The sequence below is a fragment of the Nanorana parkeri genome, unplaced genomic scaffold (genome assembly GCF_000935625.1).
Source record: "Nanorana parkeri isolate BGI_ZX_2015 unplaced genomic scaffold, ASM93562v1 scaffold2512, whole genome shotgun sequence".
Taxonomy (NCBI): Eukaryota; Metazoa; Chordata; class Amphibia; order Anura; family Dicroglossidae; genus Nanorana; species Nanorana parkeri.
Genome location: NW_017308780.1, coordinates 114,206 through 134,031, shown reverse-complemented (window position 1 = coordinate 134,031; position 19,826 = coordinate 114,206). Strand labels below are relative to the sequence as shown.

The 19,826-nt window shown below is 40.7% G+C and overlaps 1 protein-coding gene across 4 annotated transcripts in view; it reads left to right on the top strand.

The window, feature by feature from the left end:
* The first annotated feature begins 3,880 nt into the window (after window positions 1-3,880).
* COL6A2 (collagen type VI alpha 2 chain) overlaps window positions 3,881-19,826 on the top strand; it is a 42,616-nt gene continuing 26,670 nt past the window's right edge. For 3 of the 4 annotated variants that reach the window (XM_018573738.1, XM_018573737.1, XM_018573736.1), the window contains exons 1-12: window positions 3,884-4,040; window positions 6,529-6,623; window positions 10,841-11,463; window positions 13,509-13,529; window positions 15,064-15,129; window positions 16,616-16,669; window positions 16,792-16,836; window positions 16,934-16,960; window positions 17,044-17,070; window positions 17,154-17,198; window positions 17,630-17,683; window positions 19,160-19,222. In XM_018573738.1, the coding sequence (XP_018429240.1) occupies window positions 6,536-6,623; window positions 10,841-11,463; window positions 13,509-13,529; window positions 15,064-15,129; window positions 16,616-16,669; window positions 16,792-16,836; window positions 16,934-16,960; window positions 17,044-17,070; window positions 17,154-17,198; window positions 17,630-17,683; window positions 19,160-19,222 (1,113 nt within the window). In that variant the 5' untranslated portion in view covers window positions 3,884-4,040; window positions 6,529-6,535. Of the gene's footprint in view, window positions 4,041-6,528; window positions 6,624-10,840; window positions 11,464-13,508; window positions 13,530-15,063; window positions 15,130-16,615; window positions 16,670-16,791; window positions 16,837-16,933; window positions 16,961-17,043; window positions 17,071-17,153; window positions 17,199-17,629; window positions 17,684-19,159; window positions 19,223-19,826 lie in introns of all 4 variants that reach the window. The other variant, XM_018573739.1, reaches the window with a different exon arrangement.

Sequence of the window (19,826 nt, the reverse complement as noted above, 5' to 3'; positions counted from 1 at the left end):
CGATAAATTCCTCTTTATATATTTTACTTACTATTATATGTCAGGATTAAGCATTTCTATTGTGTGCTTGGAAAACATGGAATCTGGTTGGTTGCTATGGGCAGACAGTATTTCTGTATGAAGATAAGTCAGTTATATAATACTGTTGAATTCTTACCAGATTGGCATTCATATACATTTTCTGACATATGAATTCAGGGTCCAGGTTTTACTGTAACAAGGCTTACATTTGATACAGTGCCAAGGCAAACATAAGTGAGAGAGTTGGTAATGTACATTTTAGCGGGAAAATAAGTGTAGTGTAGGTGGTCTTTGGCATAACCGCACAAACCACTTTTTTTATGATAACTACCTATTATGGTAAACAGTTTAGAGGTGGATTATGAGCCAGCAACCAAGTTCTTCTGTAGGAAAACTGTATAACATTTATGGAGGTTCAAGGAACACACAGTGATGAACATTAGAGGAAAACCATCACAAAAATATTTTTTTCAATGCCCTAACTTTACATTTAAACAAGTATATCTGTAAAGAATAAGTCAAGGCAACTGACTTGTTCTGTACAGATATATAGATTAGGGATGCAGCGATACCGGTATTTCGATATCGAGTACTAGTACCGATATTTTTTTTTTGGTACTCGCTGATACCGAATAGCAAGTACCGGAAGTCCCATTCAGGAAGCCAGGCGGCGTGTAATGACTCACCACCTGGCTTCCTAATTAGCCGAGAAGCCGGGCAGCGTGTAAAGACTCCCGGAGCGCCCGGGAGAGTTTTTTTTTCTTTCTTTTTTTTTGACGGCAGCAGAACCGCCGGCCAATGCAAAACATTTGGGCGGAGCTAGCTGTCACTGCTAGCTCCGCACAATCGTTTTCTATTTATTTTTGTCTACTTTTTAAACTATTTTTCTGTTCTGCTCGGTACCTCTGAGGGACCGAGCAGAACAGCCGAGCCGAATGCCGCTCAGCGGCATTCGGCTATTCACTCACTGCTGTTCGGGATCTTTAAGAATAGCCCGAACAGCAGCGGGTAGCCTGCCGGTGGTTCGGCTTAGCCGATCCAGATGTTGGATCGGCTGAGTCGAACTCCTTCTGCACTTCGGGCCGACCTGAAGCCACACGATGTACAGCTGATTTCAGCCGATATACGGCTGAAATCAGACATACCAGTCTGAAGTGAATAGTCGAACAGCGTCCTCCTATTGGAAAGATATCCTCTCATTGCCTGTTGAGTCTACAGGACGGGAAGTATAGGGAAATCTCCATATTGAAACACAGATGGGAAAAAAATCTGACAGCAGTTTTTTAACCTTCCCCTACTCTATCCAAACTTTTTTTCAAAAAGTTCTGCCTTGAGATAAAAGTTCTGCCTATTACACGCACAAGGACCATGGCGAACAAAAGTTGCCACCCTCCAGAAGAAAGGACAGTGTCAGCACAAATTCAGAGATGATTTGAGGATCTAGCTGATCCAAAAGCGTGGATTTTATACACAATTGTATCTTATTTGTGTTTCATTCAGGCTAGGTTCACACTGAGATGTATTTTCAGGTGGTTGTCGCGTGACTTGGGTCGCATAGACATCTCTATGCATTAAAAACCATGCAGTTTATCAAAGTACAGTTGTGCAAACGAAAACGCGCTACAACCGTGCGAAAACAGCTTACATGCTCAATCGCTAGGTGTGAACCTAGCCTGAATGATACACAAATAAGATACAATTGTGTATAAAATCCACGCTGTTGGATCACAATACATTGCACATGCAGTTTTGAGATTGTATTGAGTTTAACTATAGGGGAGGTTGCATATTATGTTGGGGCTATCGCTAGGCCCTTTATTGTTTTTGTATATTTATGTATAAGTTGTACGTTTTTTAGCGCAGTGACTTTGTCTTGAGACACAATTAAGATACATTTCTGTTAATAGTTAAGGTACCTGAAAGTATTTTTAAGATTTAACTCCTGAGTTTGGTGTCACTTTCAGGCCCGGTGCAGACCTGAGCGGCCATGCACAATTGCAGACAGCGATTGTCGCGTGGCCCCATGGATTACATGTTACTTTTTTTTAAAAAGGACAAAAGTGAGGGCGCAAAACTAAGGAGGGTTATCTGGTAGTGGATAAGGAGGATTGTCTAGCTGGGCTGAATATTGCCAAAGAAAAGGCAAATGAAAAGGTGTACTTACTGGTGTGGGTCCGAGGATCGGATGAGGAGCGGTCTGTGGGAGGATCGTGAAGTCCAAGATGTGTGTTCTCAATGGAGGCTGGTGTACTACCTGAGGCTACTCATCTCGAGCAGGTGAGAGACTTTTTTTTGCGATTCACGGTGTGCGGCTATTTTAGTCCTTGGTCCTGCAGTGGTCAGTACTCACCTCTCTCTCCCCATGCTCTGACTATGGACTGTCCCTTTAGCCTCCTCATGTCGAAAGGTGCCCATACACCTTACAATTATCTGGAGATTTTTGTCTGTGAACGCGTTTTCACCCGAAAATCTGCCAGTTGATGGGAAGTGCACAAGCTCAATTACTGTACAACTGGCAGATTTTTGTCTTTCAAGCAGGCTAGAAAACTTTTGTCTAGTTGGACGAAAAATGACGGATTACTGGCGTGGTTGTACAACAAAAATCTCAATATGAAAATTGCACATGCTCACACGAAAATCTGTTCTTTTGATTGATGAAAATCTGCCAGTTAGTGGTGCTGATGAATGTTAATTGCGAACTACATTTGTCTGTGCATGATGGGCTAGTTCAGGGGTAGGCAACCTTGGCTCTCCAGCTGTGCTGAATCTACAAATTCCATCATGCTTCTGCCTCTGGGAGTCATGCCTGTGGTTCGCAATGCCTTATGGGATTTGTAGTTTCAGCACAGCTGGAGAGCCAAGGTTGCCGACCCCTGGGTTAGTTGAACGAAAATTGAACAAGGGTGAGATGTCTGGACAAAAAAAGTTGTACAATGGTTGTAAGGTGTATTGCCACCTTTATGCAGGTCCATTAATCTGCATGAGACATGATGACGTCAGTGGTCCATAGGAGAAGAGGCTGAAGGGACCGGTCTAGCAGCCCAAGGAAGGTGAGGTTAAGGTAAGTAAAATGATTACATAACCTTTGCAGCTTTGCGGGGGTAGCCCTACTGCAAGGGTAAGTTTTTTTGTTTGCCCGAAGTTCTTCTTTCAAGTATCAGATGTAGGCAACTACATTTTTTCACATTTTGCTTGTTGATAAATGAATGTAAATGGAAAATACACAGCTTTGTCTATGAATGCTGAAAGCTGTAGAAGAGTATCTGGTACCATTCCATGAACACAACTGTACAACCATTTCATCTATCATAACTTGTAAAGTTTGAACATTTACCAGACAGAATACGTGGATGCTTCAAGAACTCAAACACACAAGATAGGCAGTTTTGACTATTTCAGCCAAGAGTTTTTTAGATTTGTCATAAAGAAGTACGCAATAAACGTAAATCATGTTTCACCCGCTTGCAGATATTTGACAATATGAAGATTTTAAAAAAAAAAGCACCAGAAAGTTTATATATTAGTTGTATTCGCTCAGGTTCAGCTGCTACTGCCAGGAAAGTGACACAATCTCTGCATACTGTCACTGTTTGCTGTGATTTGTAGTCCTACAACAGCTGGAAAGCATCAAGCCCTCAGCATCTATTTGCGCTCACAGGAAATAAGTGAATCATCCCACTAAATAATGATTTTACTAATCAAAAAGTAATCTGCAGAAACAGAGAATTAGGATCACAGACTTTCCCTCTTCATAAAATGAGACCCTCTTGCAGGCCTCCTTATAGTGGATCCACAGTGACACCCTGTGGTCACAGAGCCCACCTATTACATTTAATGCCTGGAAGGGGACGAGCCAAACTTGGGAAAAAAAGTTGGGTTTGGGTGTAGGGAGCAAAAGTTTCTGTCGGTGGAAGCAGGTCCCATCCTAGGAAGCAGCTTCTCTCTCCCTACAGAGGATGCAACGGGCTGGCCAAGAACTGAGCATATAGAACACATCTTGTGGCTTTACTATTTGTTGGGTAAGTTTCTTTGCATCAGAATCATTTTAAGTTCCCTTTTTATTCACTGACAAAACGCTTATTGCAGTGCTGGACATCAGTAGAGAATGACAATCTCCCTTCTATTCAGTGTATTTAGCTTGCTTGGTGTACATAGCTAGTACAAAGCATCAGTAATAATGATGTGAATACTCTTCTATTTTCCATGCATTGGTTACTTTACTTTCTTCTAATCTTACATATGGTTATATTGTTTCTCTAATATAGTATACTGCATGGAACTAGTCATCTGTCTAAACTTTTAATCTGTATCTGCCTAGACCAAATTTAACCTATGTATGTCTGCTAAGATTGAAATATGTGACATACCCTCCTGTTTACTAGGTGGACAGAGACTGCTGGTACTTGTAGTTCTACAATCTCCACAACGTCATGCAACTTGGTGATTCCTAATATGGGCAGAGCAGCTGGCTTGAATTTGTATAAATAAATGATACATTTGGTATTTTTTCTTATTGGAATAATATTTTACAAACAGTTTTATGGTTATTTTTAAATATATTTTTTCAGTAAAACAGTAAATGTTTGTAAATACCTGTTCTGAAAAACCTGTCTATTGTCAAAAGGTCATCAAGTTGCAGGGAGATTTTCTTTTGCATTGTTCACACTGGCATGATTCAGACCCTATATCTGGGGTAGGCAACCTTGGCACTCCAGCTGTTGTGGAACTACAAGTCCTATGAGCCCAATTGCAAGCCACAGGAATGACTTGCAGAGACATGATGGCATTTGTAGTTTCTCCACATCTGGAGTGCTGAGGTTGCCTACCCCTGCCAATAGGTACAGTGCCTTTGGGATTGTTTATGCATATGTGTATTATTTTAGGTCAGTTCGTTGAGCTTTATTATACTTTTTCAGGTTTCAAAAGTGGCATTTGATTTGTTTTCTATATAATTTTGTATGTCATTTACGTTGGTAATGGGTGACATCACGTGTGCCTGGATTTGGAAAATCCTGTCATTTTCTGATATACATTTATCAGTCAGAAGCGGGACGGGTCTAGTAATGCTTACTTTTTGCTCAAGCTAAGCATTTGATGTAAACAAAAAAAATGGAGATTACTTTTACAAAATCATATGTGAAAACTCTCAATAGATGGAAAAACCAAGGAAGCTGAAAGTATATGCAAAAGTCAAGTTTGGCCCTGCACCCTCCCTCCTCCCAACCTCCTTATTGGTCCTTTAGTGTGATGTGCAGCCTCACTGAGCAACCGAAATTGAGAAGATGCAGGGAGGGGTAAACTTGACTTTGCTGAGAAAGTCAGAATTTACATGTGATTTCAGCTGTCTATATCTCTGGATGTGCTGAATGTTTTGACGTTAGACTTTCAACAAAGTAATAAGGTAATCTCTTCAGATGCACTTTTTATCATATGTTAAGTTTGAATTGTTATGGCAGTTAAATATTGTCATATATGAATGAGATGGTGTTGTGAGCTTTGAACACGCTATGGTCCCTCCCATACCTTAATAGTTATTAAGCTATGGGCCACATCTCTAAGTATGTTATTTATACCTGATGAAATAGTCATAATTCTCAATACCCTTTATAGGATACACAGAACACCACCACTGAGGGCCTCTTTATGAATGTTTCCGAAAAAGGAACTTTTTTTATTGCGCATAGCAACCAATCATTTTCTCTTTTTCTTGTCTCCAATATAGTTTGGCACAGTGAAAAAAAAAGAATCTCATTGGCCAATGTAGGCAGTGAGAGCACTGTTTCCATCCCACTTTGAAACATGAGATATTCCATATGTTAATAAATGATAAAAAAAATCTGTGCAGTTCATGGAAATGTAACTCAAGTACTGTATCAGTACTGCTGATATGGCAGAGGCTGGTCCCCTTATAATCTTGTATTGATTTATACTACCTTCACTACTCCCATTGTATTCCACTACTGGTGTTTGTTTGTTCATTAGTTGTGCTGCCTGTGCCCAGTTGGGAGATTTCCCTTCACTTCCTGTCCTGGAGCAACAACAGGAAGTAAGAGGAAGTTGTTAGACAGTTGCCCAGTGCAGATGTCCCCATTGTAAGATTTCCCCTCACCTCCTGTTCTTGGAAAAACTGTAAAATGTTGGATTTCCTTTCACATTCTGTCTGTCCTGGTGTTCTATCAAAGTTTGTGACTGTGTTAGAATGTGTGACCGGTCACATGGTCACACATTTTAACTTAATCACGTCTACTTTTTCGGTGGTGGAATATCTGACCGGCAAAAGGTGAAGAATTCCAACGCTTTCTCAGCTGTTCCAGGACATATCGGCATCACAGATCGTATGTGCAGGAGAACCGATCTGCCCCGGAGCAGCTGATCGGTCCTGAAATGTCACTTCTATCTGACTTTGTGACTGCGATCTTACATTGACTGATTACAATATCAGTACTGGTATTTGAATGTTATGTATCATTATCATTCTGGTACATTGTCCTCTGTTTATCTCCACAGAGCAGTCATGGCCAAGCTCCATGTGCTGTGTTTGCTGCTTGCCATCACATGTGGATCTCTCTTGGCACAGAATGGTGATCAAAAATCTTGTGCAGGTAATTTGATCTATTTCCGAGAATAGAAAATATTTGTGAGATTGCAGATGTCTTTATAATGATATTACATTTCCTTGGCTGTTAGTGACTTATAACCTTGAGAACACACACATGCTGACATCAGGAGAGGGAGGACCATTACTCGTAGCCAATCAGGCTCTGCTCTAGTGCATATGTGTTAGCATGGACCATGCTGATAGAAGTAGAGAGCTGAGTAAGGAGAGCAATGGTGTTTTATCACTGTACTGGTGTCTTTCAGACAGCTGTATCTCCCTCTCTAGCCACCAACATTTGTAGTCACACCTAGACAGTAACTTTTGCCATTTAGCCATTGACGGGTCACATTAACACAACTATACTCTTAATAGTGCATTTGCTATACTCTTAGCTTAGGTAACGCTGTCTAGCTTAGATATTTCCCACATTAGAATACTGTGGCATAAACTGTACGAATTGATCACCCATTGATGACTCAAATACGGTTGTTTTAACAATACCGTGCATAGTGCCTAGGTTGATGCCTCTAGAAATGCCCTGAACTTTCTTTTTTCTCCAGTGCCATATTTGTTTCAAGGTTAGCGTCTACTTTTTAAACTAAGATGCTGGCCCACAGTTCCTGATGTCTGCTCACTGGTCTTTGTTTTTGGCTCTGTGTACACATGTTGTGTTATGCTGGTCACCCCTCTACTACTGCCTGACACTCTGTGCATTGGCACCAAGTTACAGTGGTATATCATCCCCGGTGAGTGATGACTAGGGTAGAGGAGGCAGTGGAAATGCTTTTAACAGATTCAGATGATCTAATTCTCCCAGTGTGATTTTATCAGGCAGTTTTTAAGAGACTGTGCCAGGGCAGAGCCACTTAACCAAACATTAAAGACTGCTGCTTAACGATAAATGGTCCAGTTTTTTTGCAGAAAAAAAAAATCCTATCATGCTCTATATTGCTGTATCCAAAGGTTTTTTTCATGCATATTTGTAGGCTTTCTGATAGGGTGTCTGTGAAGGTTCTCATTTATACAGGTCATGGTATAGCTAGTAATAGTTAGTCAAGTTAAACTGGACTTGCTCTTTAATGTTGAAGACGTTTCACTACTCACCCAAGTGGCTTCCTCAGTTGTAATGATTGTAATAACCTTACAAGGCCCATGAGACTGCAGTAAAATATCTAAAACTGGATAAGACCATTGCTAACCAAGTGGAACCCATTGCAAGTATGCTAAATCTTTGTCTAAGAAACACCACCATTTTCAAGTGCAAGGATAATGCTACAGACAGAAACATGGCTGCTTAATGTGATCACCAATGTTCCCCATGTAGCTAACCTGTGCATGGAACACAAACTGGTGGTTATTACTGGTGGGTATTGCAAGACTGCAGCCCAGGACTAAGATGGTAACACTAACAACAAACAGAGCCTAAGGGCTAGCTCACACCAGCCTCAGTGCGCTCTGGCCCGATTGTGGGCTGAACGCACTGGGTCACATTCCGGCCGGCTCACTTTGTTTTGGGACGTGAGGGGGCGTGTCAGTGCATTGAACTCAATGGCACCGCAGCCACACCCTCCGGCTGCAATGTGATCGGCCGCACAGGAACGCGTGGCACATCAGTGCCTCCGCTCCGATGCAGTCAGAAAAAATATTGTCGCTGGAATGCGATCCAGTGTATTCCGGCCACAATCGGGCCGGAACGCACTGAGGCTGGTGTGAGCTAGCCCTTCATCATTACTGAGCAAGTCCAGGTACATGTGACTACCTAGTACTAGGTTTCTGATAGTGCCTTTTTAACAGTCTCTAATATTTCTTGGGGAGCCCAGTGCTGAGATCTCTGAAGTTACCTAGCCTGATTATCAGCCTTTGTTACTTGGAGGCTGAACTCCCTTCGTTGGATCCTAATGATTTTTATATAATGGAAAAATGCAAAAGTAGGAAACACACGAAACTGGGCAGAAACACCCAACAGTTTAAGGCTTGAAACAGAAATATACAGTTTGGTTCTATTTAAAGCCCGATTTATCTTTCACTTAAATTAACTATATATATTGCAAGTGTATCAAAACAAAAAGTGTAAAACAATTACAGTTGGTTTACTTTAAAAAGCAGCCACTTTAGAAGTAGAAAACTCTGTTCCCTGCCAGAATGCTGCAGGGTGGGACCCTTATTCTCTATATGGAAGCAGCAGCCTCTATGCAGAGTTGCAACACACTCCCTGCTGAGTCAGACCTAGAGCTCTCCAATTACCAAGGAGCTTTTTTTCTGATTGCAGCATGTGTGTTGGAAACTCAGAGCAAGCGTTCTTCTCTGTAACATGCTGGCAAGTGACCGGCCTTTCTGCTCAGGCTGTGGCTGCTTTAGAAAGAAAATAAACTGTAAAGCTGGCCATAGACTGTTAGAATTTTAGCCAATTTACATGAATTGGGCAAAATGGGTGGCCCTGCAGACACCACCAGGATCAACAAACTTCAATCGAAGAATTGAGGGAGTCGGGCGGAAAATTGTCTGTCTAACAGTAATTGTAGCCAATCAGCTACAGTCACTGTTCATGTATTCTACAGGAAAGATTCCTCCATCCATGCTGTTTAGTGTGCAAGGGGGAATCAAGCAATGTTCTCTTGTTCAGCCCGCAGCCATATACAGTATGTATGGCCAGCTTAAGTCATTAAACATCTTTTGTTTTGATGCATCTGAAATGGATTTAGCTGATTAAAACTGAAGGTTCATTTAAGCTTTAGGAAAGAATAAGGAGCAGCCAGAATTGTAATTGTATTTTTTATTTATTATTTAATCTTATTCTTTTTGCTGCTTCTAGACTCCAGTGCACTCACCAAGTGCCTTACACAATAAGGGAATGGTATTCTTTTCCTAAACACAGCTTGTTTGCTTAATAAAATAAACAAGTCTTTATCTTATTTGAAGGATTGCCTGGCAATTTACAAACGCACCTACTGATACATTTACATTATGAGGGTTATTCACTATAGAGCCGAAGGATCCAGCCGTAACTTCGACTGATCCTTCGGCTCACTTCGGCCACAGTCCAACCGAAGGGCTGCTGTACGGGCTATTCACAATAGCCCGTCCAGCAGCCGAAAGCAGCTGAGCGGCTCAGCCGAGCCAAACCCATATGCTTCGGCTAGTAGGAGTCGTAGTGACACCCGAAGAGTGGAGAAAGGTAGGCCAAGGGACCGACAGTTCTTCACGCAAGTGATAGCTCCCTCCCAGTTGCAATGACAGATCAGCGTCCCCAAATGACCTAGGGACGCTGATCTGTCATTAAACAATAACAACTGGGCCCTGATGTCCGCCCAATTGTTGCTGTCATTGTCAGATTCGACAATATGCGGCAGAGGTTCGTCGCATGCGGTCGGGTCGGTGTGCGTCGTTTTTTTTTCCAGTTTTTTTTTCTTTAAAATGTTTTATAATTTTTTTAACTTTTTTATATTTTAAAAAAAATACTTTTTAAACTTTTTTTTCATTTATTTAAGTTGTTTTCTATTCTGTTCGCTACCTCGGAGGTAGAGAGCAGAGTAGCAGAGCCGAATGTTGCTCGGTGGCATTTAGCCATTCTCTCACTGCCATTCGGCCCCTATGGGGAGAATAGAAGCAAGTGAGCTGCCGGAGCTTTGGCTCAGCCAATCCAGATGTTGGTTTGGCTGAGTCGAACTCCTTCTGCACTTCGGCTCAGCTGAACATGAGAGCATGTTCGGTTGACGGAAGGCAGCCGATGTACGGCTGATTCTAGCCGATGTACAGCTGAAATCAGTCTACAACAGCGTTCGGCTCACTTCACTTCGGTTGGGTTATTCACTCGGCTGCCTTCGGCAGCTAAGTGAATAACCCCCTAAGTCTACAGTTTCCTTACTAATGCATAATACTTAAATCATAATTTTATTGAATATATATTGTGTGTAATTCTACAAAAACTCCAAATACAGCAAAGCATTAGTTAAGTCCCTAATGTCTATTCATCCATCAAGCTTCCCCGCAAGTTTTTTCTTGTACCCTGGTACTGTGTAATTAACATATTTCCCCCAGACAACAACGTTAGCTGCATTAATCTGTGTCTGTTATACAATTTTTATTGAAAATAATTTTACATGAACAAAAACAACAACAACTATACAGTATCTTAGCAAAACTCAAAACATTTTGCCAGCCAAAAAGTAAATTCTCACAACCTCACCCAACACTAATGTGTTCTTTGTAATGTTGTTACAGATAAAACCAAATGTCCAGTCAATGTCTTCTTCATCATTGACACATCCGAGAGTATAATTCTACAGACGGCTCCAATTCAGAGCTTGCTGGATCATATGAAGCGTTTTATTCCAGCCTTCTTGTCAAAGCTAGAAAATGCTGCCTACCGGGACCAGATCCTTCTGAACTGGCAGTATGCAGGCCTGCATTATTCAGATGAAGTCCAAATCTACAGCCAACTTACTGCCGACCAGAAGGAATACATTACAAAACTACGTGGAGTCCAATACATTGGACGGGGTACCTTCACCGACTGCGCCATTGCTAATATGACATCACTACTTGATGCAGCAATAAAGGCTCAGGCTGACCAAGGTCAACAAGTCGTGAATTTTGCAGTAGTGATCACAGATGGTCATGTGACTGGTAACCCATGTGGAGGAATGAAGGCACAGGTTGAATTAGCCCAGTCTAAAGGGATCAAGCTGTTCTCAGTAGCTGCAAGTCAATCTGTGTATGAGTCTGGTCTCAGGGAGATTGCAAGCCAACCTTATGAGCTGTTCAGGAACGCATATACAGTGACCAATCCTAATGACCAAACTGAGATCGATCAGAGAACCATTGATAAAATCATTCAAGTTATGGTAAGTTAAATAGCATGGAACCCATAGTAGAACGTAACACACTTAAACTGCAAAAAAATGTAAAAAATACTGCATTGTACAATGAAAATTTTATAGGACTGGTATGTCTGAAAACATTACAAACTATCACTGTGCATACTGTGGAAACTAGGTGAACATATGGTAAAAAAAATGTTTTAGCTAAAGCTGAACTCCAGTAAACGACTAAATAGAGACATGAAATGCATGGAGGTTTTACCTGCCAAAATATTTGTATTTTTACCCAACCAGTCCTGAAATTTACACATGTCCATCACACAGCACAGTCAGGAGTATGGCACCCCTTTCTCTGTTTAAAGTTGACATATAGTTGTTGTGCAGGGGATTACAGGACTTGCCTATAAAGATACAAATGGGTACTTATCCCAGCTGAATTTTAAGTACAACTGAAGCCTAAAATTTGTTGTTAGTTTTGGATGTAGTGGAGAGGAATTAAAACCGCAGTCAGTTTTTTATTGCTATCTGTCTCTATTGTGGAAAGGCATCCTCTCTTTTTGTCCTGGTGACCAGGTGACTGAAAGTGCAAGTTAAAGAAAATCCCAAATTTTGGGTTCTCACTATGATAGCAAGAGATGTGAAATCTTCCAAAGGGGACACTAGTTCTTGTGAACCTGCTGACCACCAGGGATTTCCCTCACTTTGGAGGGATATCATCTCACTTCCTGTTTTGGATACCGGACAGGAAGTAAAGGGAAATCTCCCCAATGGGACACAGAGGGCAAAAACAACGCTGACAGGAGTTATAACCCTACCTTATTTTATACAAAACAAAAATAAAATTGGCTTATGTTCTACTTTAAGAAAGCATTTCCTCTCACTTCCCATCATGGGATGTAGTGATAGGAAATATCTCTAAAATGGACATAGGTAAAAAAAATAATTAGTAGAGTGATGAAAGGTTAGAATTTCTGATATTATTTTGCTGTCACTCCCACCATTTCATGCATGTGCATCAGAGGAACAAGAATTGGATGAAAATCTGCCCAGTGGGGTTATAGACAGAATTGACAACCTGTTAGAAATGTCAACCCTTTACCACTATATTCAAAATAAAACATAGCTGGAGTTAGGCTTTAAATTGTGGGAGTTTTTTTTTGTAATATTCACAGAATTCAGTTTTAAATTTGCATAGAGCATAGTGTTCTTCGTCTCCTGTCCTCCAAATGTACACACTGTAAGGGGCCATCTGTCCAAAAGTGGTATTTCACTTATAGAGTCTGATTAGCTGATTCTGGATCTGTTCCTTCTGACTTTATATTGTCTTATTCCACCTGCTATAACAGGGGAGTTCTTCCTATTGCCTTCGCCATACAAACATGTAGAGAGGACATAAGCTCTTCTGATTCTTCTCCATTTACTAACAGAAACCTCAGTTTCTGGTAACAGATTTGGCAACATCCAAATCAAATATCAGACCTCAGAAAATGGACCATTAGAAATGACTAACTGATTGGGGGGTAGAGGAATTTTAAACGCTGCCTTTTATATGCCAGGATGGGTACTTAAGACAAACTAATACTTTCGCAATAGTAGGAAAAAAAATTAAGAAAAATTAAAGCATTAGGGTAAATACATAGGCTAGATTCACGTTATGCACGTTTAGTGTGTTTCCATGTCATTCATTTTGAAAAGCAAGCCTTCTAACTTGCATTGTAGCGCACTGCTCTGCAACACATGGTAAGGCTCTACCATGCATCATGGTACACTGTGTTGAAAATAAGGTGCAGATACATTTTTCAGGTGTGAATGGGTCCATAGTGCTAGTTTTCTGATCATAGAATTTGCCCTTTGGCTACTAGAATTAAGAAACAGCCTTTGTTGGTTAAAAAATTGTCATATCTTGGTTGGCTATTAGACAAGGGTACTCTTTATAATATAGTGAGCTGTATTCTAACATGGGGATTACATCGATCACATTTGACCATACTATGTATATAATATTCATAATACTGTGTGACCTTGTAAATATATAGAAAATCTAACTGCATCTTTATATCTTTCTACAGAAACACGAAGCTTATGGAGAGGTATGTAAACTCATGATAACACCATTCAACTAGTGAGTTTTATTGTGTATGAGGTGTATCCAGGCAAGACACAGCTGTGTGTGTGTGTGTGTGTGTGTGTGTGTGTGTGTGTATATATATGTTACAAAATGAAGGTGAGCCTGTCATCATAATGGCAAGTATATGGTCTAGACCAGTGGCTCTCAACCTGTGTAATCTCAGGACCCACATTTGTCCTTGGTCGTTAAGTCGCGACCCAAGTCGCACTGCAATGGAATGCATAGCATTGGGTACCGCACGTTACGATGCGGGCGTACGAACTGTGGGTGGTAGGTGCGTTTGGGGTACCCTTCAAATGAATGGCAACGCAACACACCTCCCACACCAGAATGCACAGTAGGTGAGATTGCATGGTACCGTGTGTTAATCGCACGGTACTAGTTAAGATCCACCCAGTCTCTCTACCTTCCGAACTGGAGCGCATCCTCAGCCTGGGGTCCAGTGTGGGCTGCTGTGCTGTGACAAAGCTCCATCCATACGTGCACTGCTTGTACAGCTCCCTCGCGCACCCTGTAGAGGTTCCGGGAGCCAGAATGTGACATCACTCTGGTCCAGGCATTTCTACAGGACACGTGAGGGAGCTGTAAGCAATGCACTTATGGATGGAGCTCCCTCGTGGCCATACCCCCAGCCCACCCCACCTCAATCTGACACTCAGCGCCGGGCAGCATATTTTGAATGGCCGCGAGAGAACTGATAGTGCTGCTCTAGGAGTAGGTTGAGGAGCCTCTCGCCAGGAAAAGTGGAAGGCATGCCCACGACCCACTGAACACAGGGTCGCGACCCACTTTTGGGTCACAACCCACCAAGGGCCCAGACCAATACAGGGCCCAGACCAATACAGCTACAGTAATTTCTTCACTAGGTACAGAAACATTTACAAGGCCCAAAAATGACAAGCAATCATATCATAAACTGTATAAAAATAAAGGCCCGTAGGCGTTATTCTAGAGCAGACTGTAAAAGTTTACAGGGTTATTCACAAAAGGGTGAAGAGTTTGGAGAAGTGAACAATCTAGGACAACATAGCTTAACTGGAAAGTGAGCTGAATTGAAGAATTTTTCCAGATCAGCTATATTGTCCTGGATTGTTCACTTCTCCTACCTTCTCCAAACTCTTCCCCCTTTTGTGAATAACCCTGTTAAAGATATTGGTAAAGTCAACAGCTAAAGGGTTAAACTGCTACATGCTTAATTAGGAGTCAGTCTGGTTGTATATGGGGTGACAATGACTGCAAGAAAACATTCCAAGTAGAAAATTACAGCAGAAAGATTATTATTCTACATTGATGGTGCAGAGGCAATTGTCATGTCCTCACATACATTGAATTTATATTTGCATCCAAGATGAAACCTAGGTCATCCGGCGATCAAGAAACGTGACTGGATGTGTACATTTAGCCATATCATGGCTGAGGGAAAGGGATGTATTTTTTCTTTGGCTGTATTGTATTTCTCTTATAAACTATACATAATACTGTTGTGTGTCTTTCAGTGTTATAAACTGAGCTGCCTAGAGATTAAAGGACCCCCTGGTGTACATGGACAGAGAGGACAGAAGGTAACCTTTATAAATGTCTCCACTTAGTTTTTTGCATGTTATTTATGTGACATATAAATACATTTTAGGTATTAGATTCCCATTACATATCAAAATCAACATCCTAAAGTGTATTACAACCCCCACCCCACACCTTTGTGCCACCTAGTAAAGTGTCCTTTATCTTCTCTCATGTGCACAGTGGTGCTGCTGCGTCTTCTAGATTTGTTTTCATGACCTGTAATGGTAAAGATCGTAGAGTTCTTTCCAGGGGCATCCCGAGGCTTGGTGTCACCCAGAGCGAACACTGGGTGACTCCCTGCCGTAACGTCATCATGCATGCATGTGATGATGTGACGCGCTGTTATCTGCCGGTGGCCATTTTGGTGATGGACCCCAGCAGAGAGAGGAGGGCATGTTCACCCGGCAGGATAAGGTATGCTGTTGGATCCCCTCCTCTCTCATGCAACTGTCCAGCTCTCGGTCCATGACTGAGTGCCTGAATTTTCAGAAGGGGTGACACCCCTTCCAATGGGCGGGCTGCACCCCATAGTGATGCCACTGGCTCTTTTCTAGAATATATTTCAGGGATTGTGCTCCGTGCCATTTGTACCCCAACACTACAAGCACTCTTAGTCTTTTATACCCTAGTTATTGTACAAAAATAAAAGATGGGACCTTTATTTATGCGCTCTTCTACCATAATAGCAGTGGAATATGAAAAAGGGGCCAACAGGTAAAGTACAGGGCTCATTTTACTATAATGGCCAACACCTACAGTATGGTAACAAGGTTAGAGGAGGCAGCACCAAGCCTCAAAATGTGCATATTGTGACACAATCTTTCTTTTTTGTTTTCCTCATCTGTCTAACTCTGAACATTAAAGGCTAAATGAAGCAAAAGAACTTTAGGGGGAATAGGATGTAGGGTATGTTGATAAAAGTCAGAGGACTCTTTATAGTTCAGGAAACTTAAAACCATATTTCCTTGTTGTTGGCCTACACAGCTAAAATGTAGTCAGAAACATATACCATGCTGCCTGCAACACCACAGCCGAGCTATTGTTTTTGCTAAAATGATTACATGATCAAATTATACAATGGAATAAACTTGCACTAAAGAGCATCATCATCATTCGCTTGTGTATGGCTGCATGTGGTCTAAGGATGTGACAGTCGATACCTGTCTCTCTAGAATGCTGCCAATTGAGATGACATACTCATCCCCATAGTAGCACCAGTCTTGTTTTCTTCTTCCGTGTTACCTATGTAACATGTTACCAATGTCACCTCACAAGAAAACCGGATTAAGTCAGATAAATGTAATAGGTCAACCAGGATTTTCAAGACTGGATCTAAACATCAATGTCATAAAAAGCATGATGTTTTTTTTACTCCATGCTCTACAGATGCATATGCAGAAGAACCGAAACCAATAAACATACTTAAATCACATCTGTGAATAACTTTCCTTACTTCTACTCCTAATCTTTTCTCTTACATTTTAGGGTGCCAAAGGAAATGCTGGTGAACCTGGAACCATTGGACCGAAAGGTCGGCAGGTAAAACACCAAGGACTTATACTAATTATATATAGTAATATTAAAATAGACTGTGAGACATGTAATCTACCTGAACTAATTCTTGACACGTTATGCTCATGTCTTGATCTCTTCTGTTTTAGGGAGACCCTGGAATTGAAGGACCAATTGGATATCCTGGACCTAAGGTTTGAACTTCAAAGAACTACATTCATGGGCAATAGGTCTACCTGTACTGTTCTCATTATAAGTGATTTATTATAACCACAGTTCCTTTTCCTTTAGGGTGTTCCAGGTTTGAAAGGTGAAAAGGTAAATATGAATCCTTTTATCAGTTATGTAATATGGCACCAGTGGTTGATCACCTGTAACTGTATTCCCCTTGTGTTTTACAGGGAGATTTTGGAGCAGATGGAAGAAAGGTAAGGAGTTTGGTAGATGTGTATAACTAAATTGATTAGAGGCTGACGTGTGTGCTACATTAACTGTTTTCTCCTTATGACAGGGATCTGCTGGGCTGGCTGGAAGAAATGGTACAGATGGACAGAAGGCAAGTTCAAATCTCTATATTCACTATACCAAGACTGTATATACTGTATAATGTAAGAGAATTAACATAAGCATAGAAGACGAAAGTTGCTGAAATTTGTAGACAAATATAGAATTGTGCGAGAATTAGCCTGCGCAACAATGGATAGGCTAAAACGTATCTGAAGATATTCTTTAGCATCAGAAAATTAGCTGGCCTCTCACAGTGATAAGTGAGGGCAGGGCGCTATATCTAGGAGAATAGAACATACAAGCAGAGGCATTTTCTTGAGCAATAAAAAACTGTTTGCTTTTGCTTTCAATAGTTTATATACAGCTTTTTTTCAGAATTTGTTATATATTTAGCGGGTACTGTTCCATCTTAATGGATATTGCAAATATATAATAAATAAATAAATGTCACTGATGTCCTATTTTAATATTTTCTTTTAGGGTAAACCTGGTCGAATTGGTGCTCCTGGCTGTAAGGGAGATCCTGGCGATAAGGTGAGGTTTCAGAGTCATGTATTCCATATGGTGTTTGTCAGCAAGTTATTATAGCCACAGGACTAGAGAAGCTACACTAAGCCACAATATGTGCAAATTGTGTTTGGTTTCTGTTTGTATTCCCTCTTGTTAGGCCCTTCCTGAACATTTCAGCAAAAGAACTGTAGGGGTAATAGGGTGCAAGGGTTAGACAAACAGCATGCAACCATCTTTGCTTTTCTCTTCTTGAAAAGGCTGTCCTGTTAAAAGCTTTGCACTGACTCCAGTATTATATTCATTTTTTTAACTGGTGGAAAAAATGAAGCATGTGAGCCTTTAAAATCATGAAACATCAGTTAAATAAGCCTAGATTAGCATGATGTCTAAATGTAGCCATGCAAGCATTAACAGGAACTTACCTTTTAAAAGTGGTCATGTAATGCTTTCATCTAAAGTAAGAAGCAGTAATACGTTTATGTGATTGATCTACTATGAAAGATTTTTGGAGTTAAAGTAAACGTCCCTAAGCTACAGGCAGCCATGTATAGTAGGTACCTAGATGTTTCATATGCGCATAGTTCATGCTGCACAGTTGTAATTGTCCCTCCCCCTGCTCCCTTCTGTGCAAGACTATTGGTAAAGGAGGCTGTCCATCATAAGGATATAGTAACAGTAAGACATGGGAGAGGATGGGGTCAATTAGACTTTAATAACTGAAGTCACATTGCATATTATAGCTTTCTGACCATGCGTGACCATTCCTGAGCATTCTGCACATAAACAATGTTCAGAACACCCTCAGTCTGGCATGGTTGCAAGGAAGCAACATTTTTTTTTTGTGGCAGTTCGAAAAAAATCATAGGTGGTTGCAAGAGACGTAATATATGATCCGTTTATAAAAAAAACAATTGTATCATGATAACTGTATGGCAGGGAAAACCGAGCATTATTTCTCATTTGTAGGTGCCGAGCTGACTCCCAGATAGCTCAGATAGTTGTTGTTTCTTAAAATATGTTATTCTGTAACACAAAATAGGATAATTGTTTAGCCATTGCCATGCCAATTTTTTAAAAGGGGTATGTGCTATATGCAGAATAATTGTGATAATCATTACTTGTACTGGCAAGGATTTAAGCAAATGTCATATGTTATATTTCCAAAGCAACAGGCTCCTATAAGTGTATATTTATTTCAGAAGGGCAACAGGTACATAACGAAGCTGCTGGTTGTGTTCTTGTTGTCCTTCTGAAATTTACACTTGGATCTTACAAAGAACATTGTCAGCCCAATTGGACTTTGTTGGAGGGTCGGGGCAGAGCAGAGTAAACTTTACTTTTGATTAAGTTATATGTTATTGGTACACTGAAAGTATTTGTGTGCTGGGGTGTTGCCTATAGAAAATACCATTGTCATAGACCTTTTTAAAAATATTTTGTACTTAGAATATTCATATATGTATGAATGTTGTTTAAAATGCTTTTATATTTATTCTTCAGGGCCCTTCTGGTTATGCAGGAAATGCTGGAGACAGAGGAGAAGATGGAGACCCTGGACCAAAGGTGTGTGGTTTGTTTATGCCTTCAGTCATAGGAGAGAAGCAAGGCCAGGCTCCATAATTCCTCATTACAAGTTCCCTTTAAAACTTGCCTGCTGATACTGCCCAGTTGGCAGGTGCTCACACCAGCTCGCAAATAAATTTATGTTCTTCAGCCCTAGGGCATCCTACAAAGTTGTCAGACTACTATTCTAGGCCTTATCCCAGTGTCACATTTATATAATGTCAACTGAGAAAGATTTGGTAAACTTCAGTAGATAGTTGAACATTTTGAACATTATTTCTTGGTTTCTAAATGTTGAGCTTCCACTTGACTATTTATAAATAAACATGAGAAAAGAAAATGTGAAAAAATGAGAAGTTGTCCATGGAGACCAACCTGATTCTTTGTTTTATTTTCCAGGAATTAAATAAGTTTGGCTACCATAAGCAACAACTGCCTTTTTTTATTTTTTCCCTGTTCCATGTAGCGGTGCAACTCAAACATTCCCCACTAGAGGGAGCCCAAGTAGTTGTAACTAACTGAACATATCAACGTTAAGCACATAAACAGTCTGGTTAGGCATATATGGTGGAATCAATTAATTGTACATTACCAGTTTAGACCT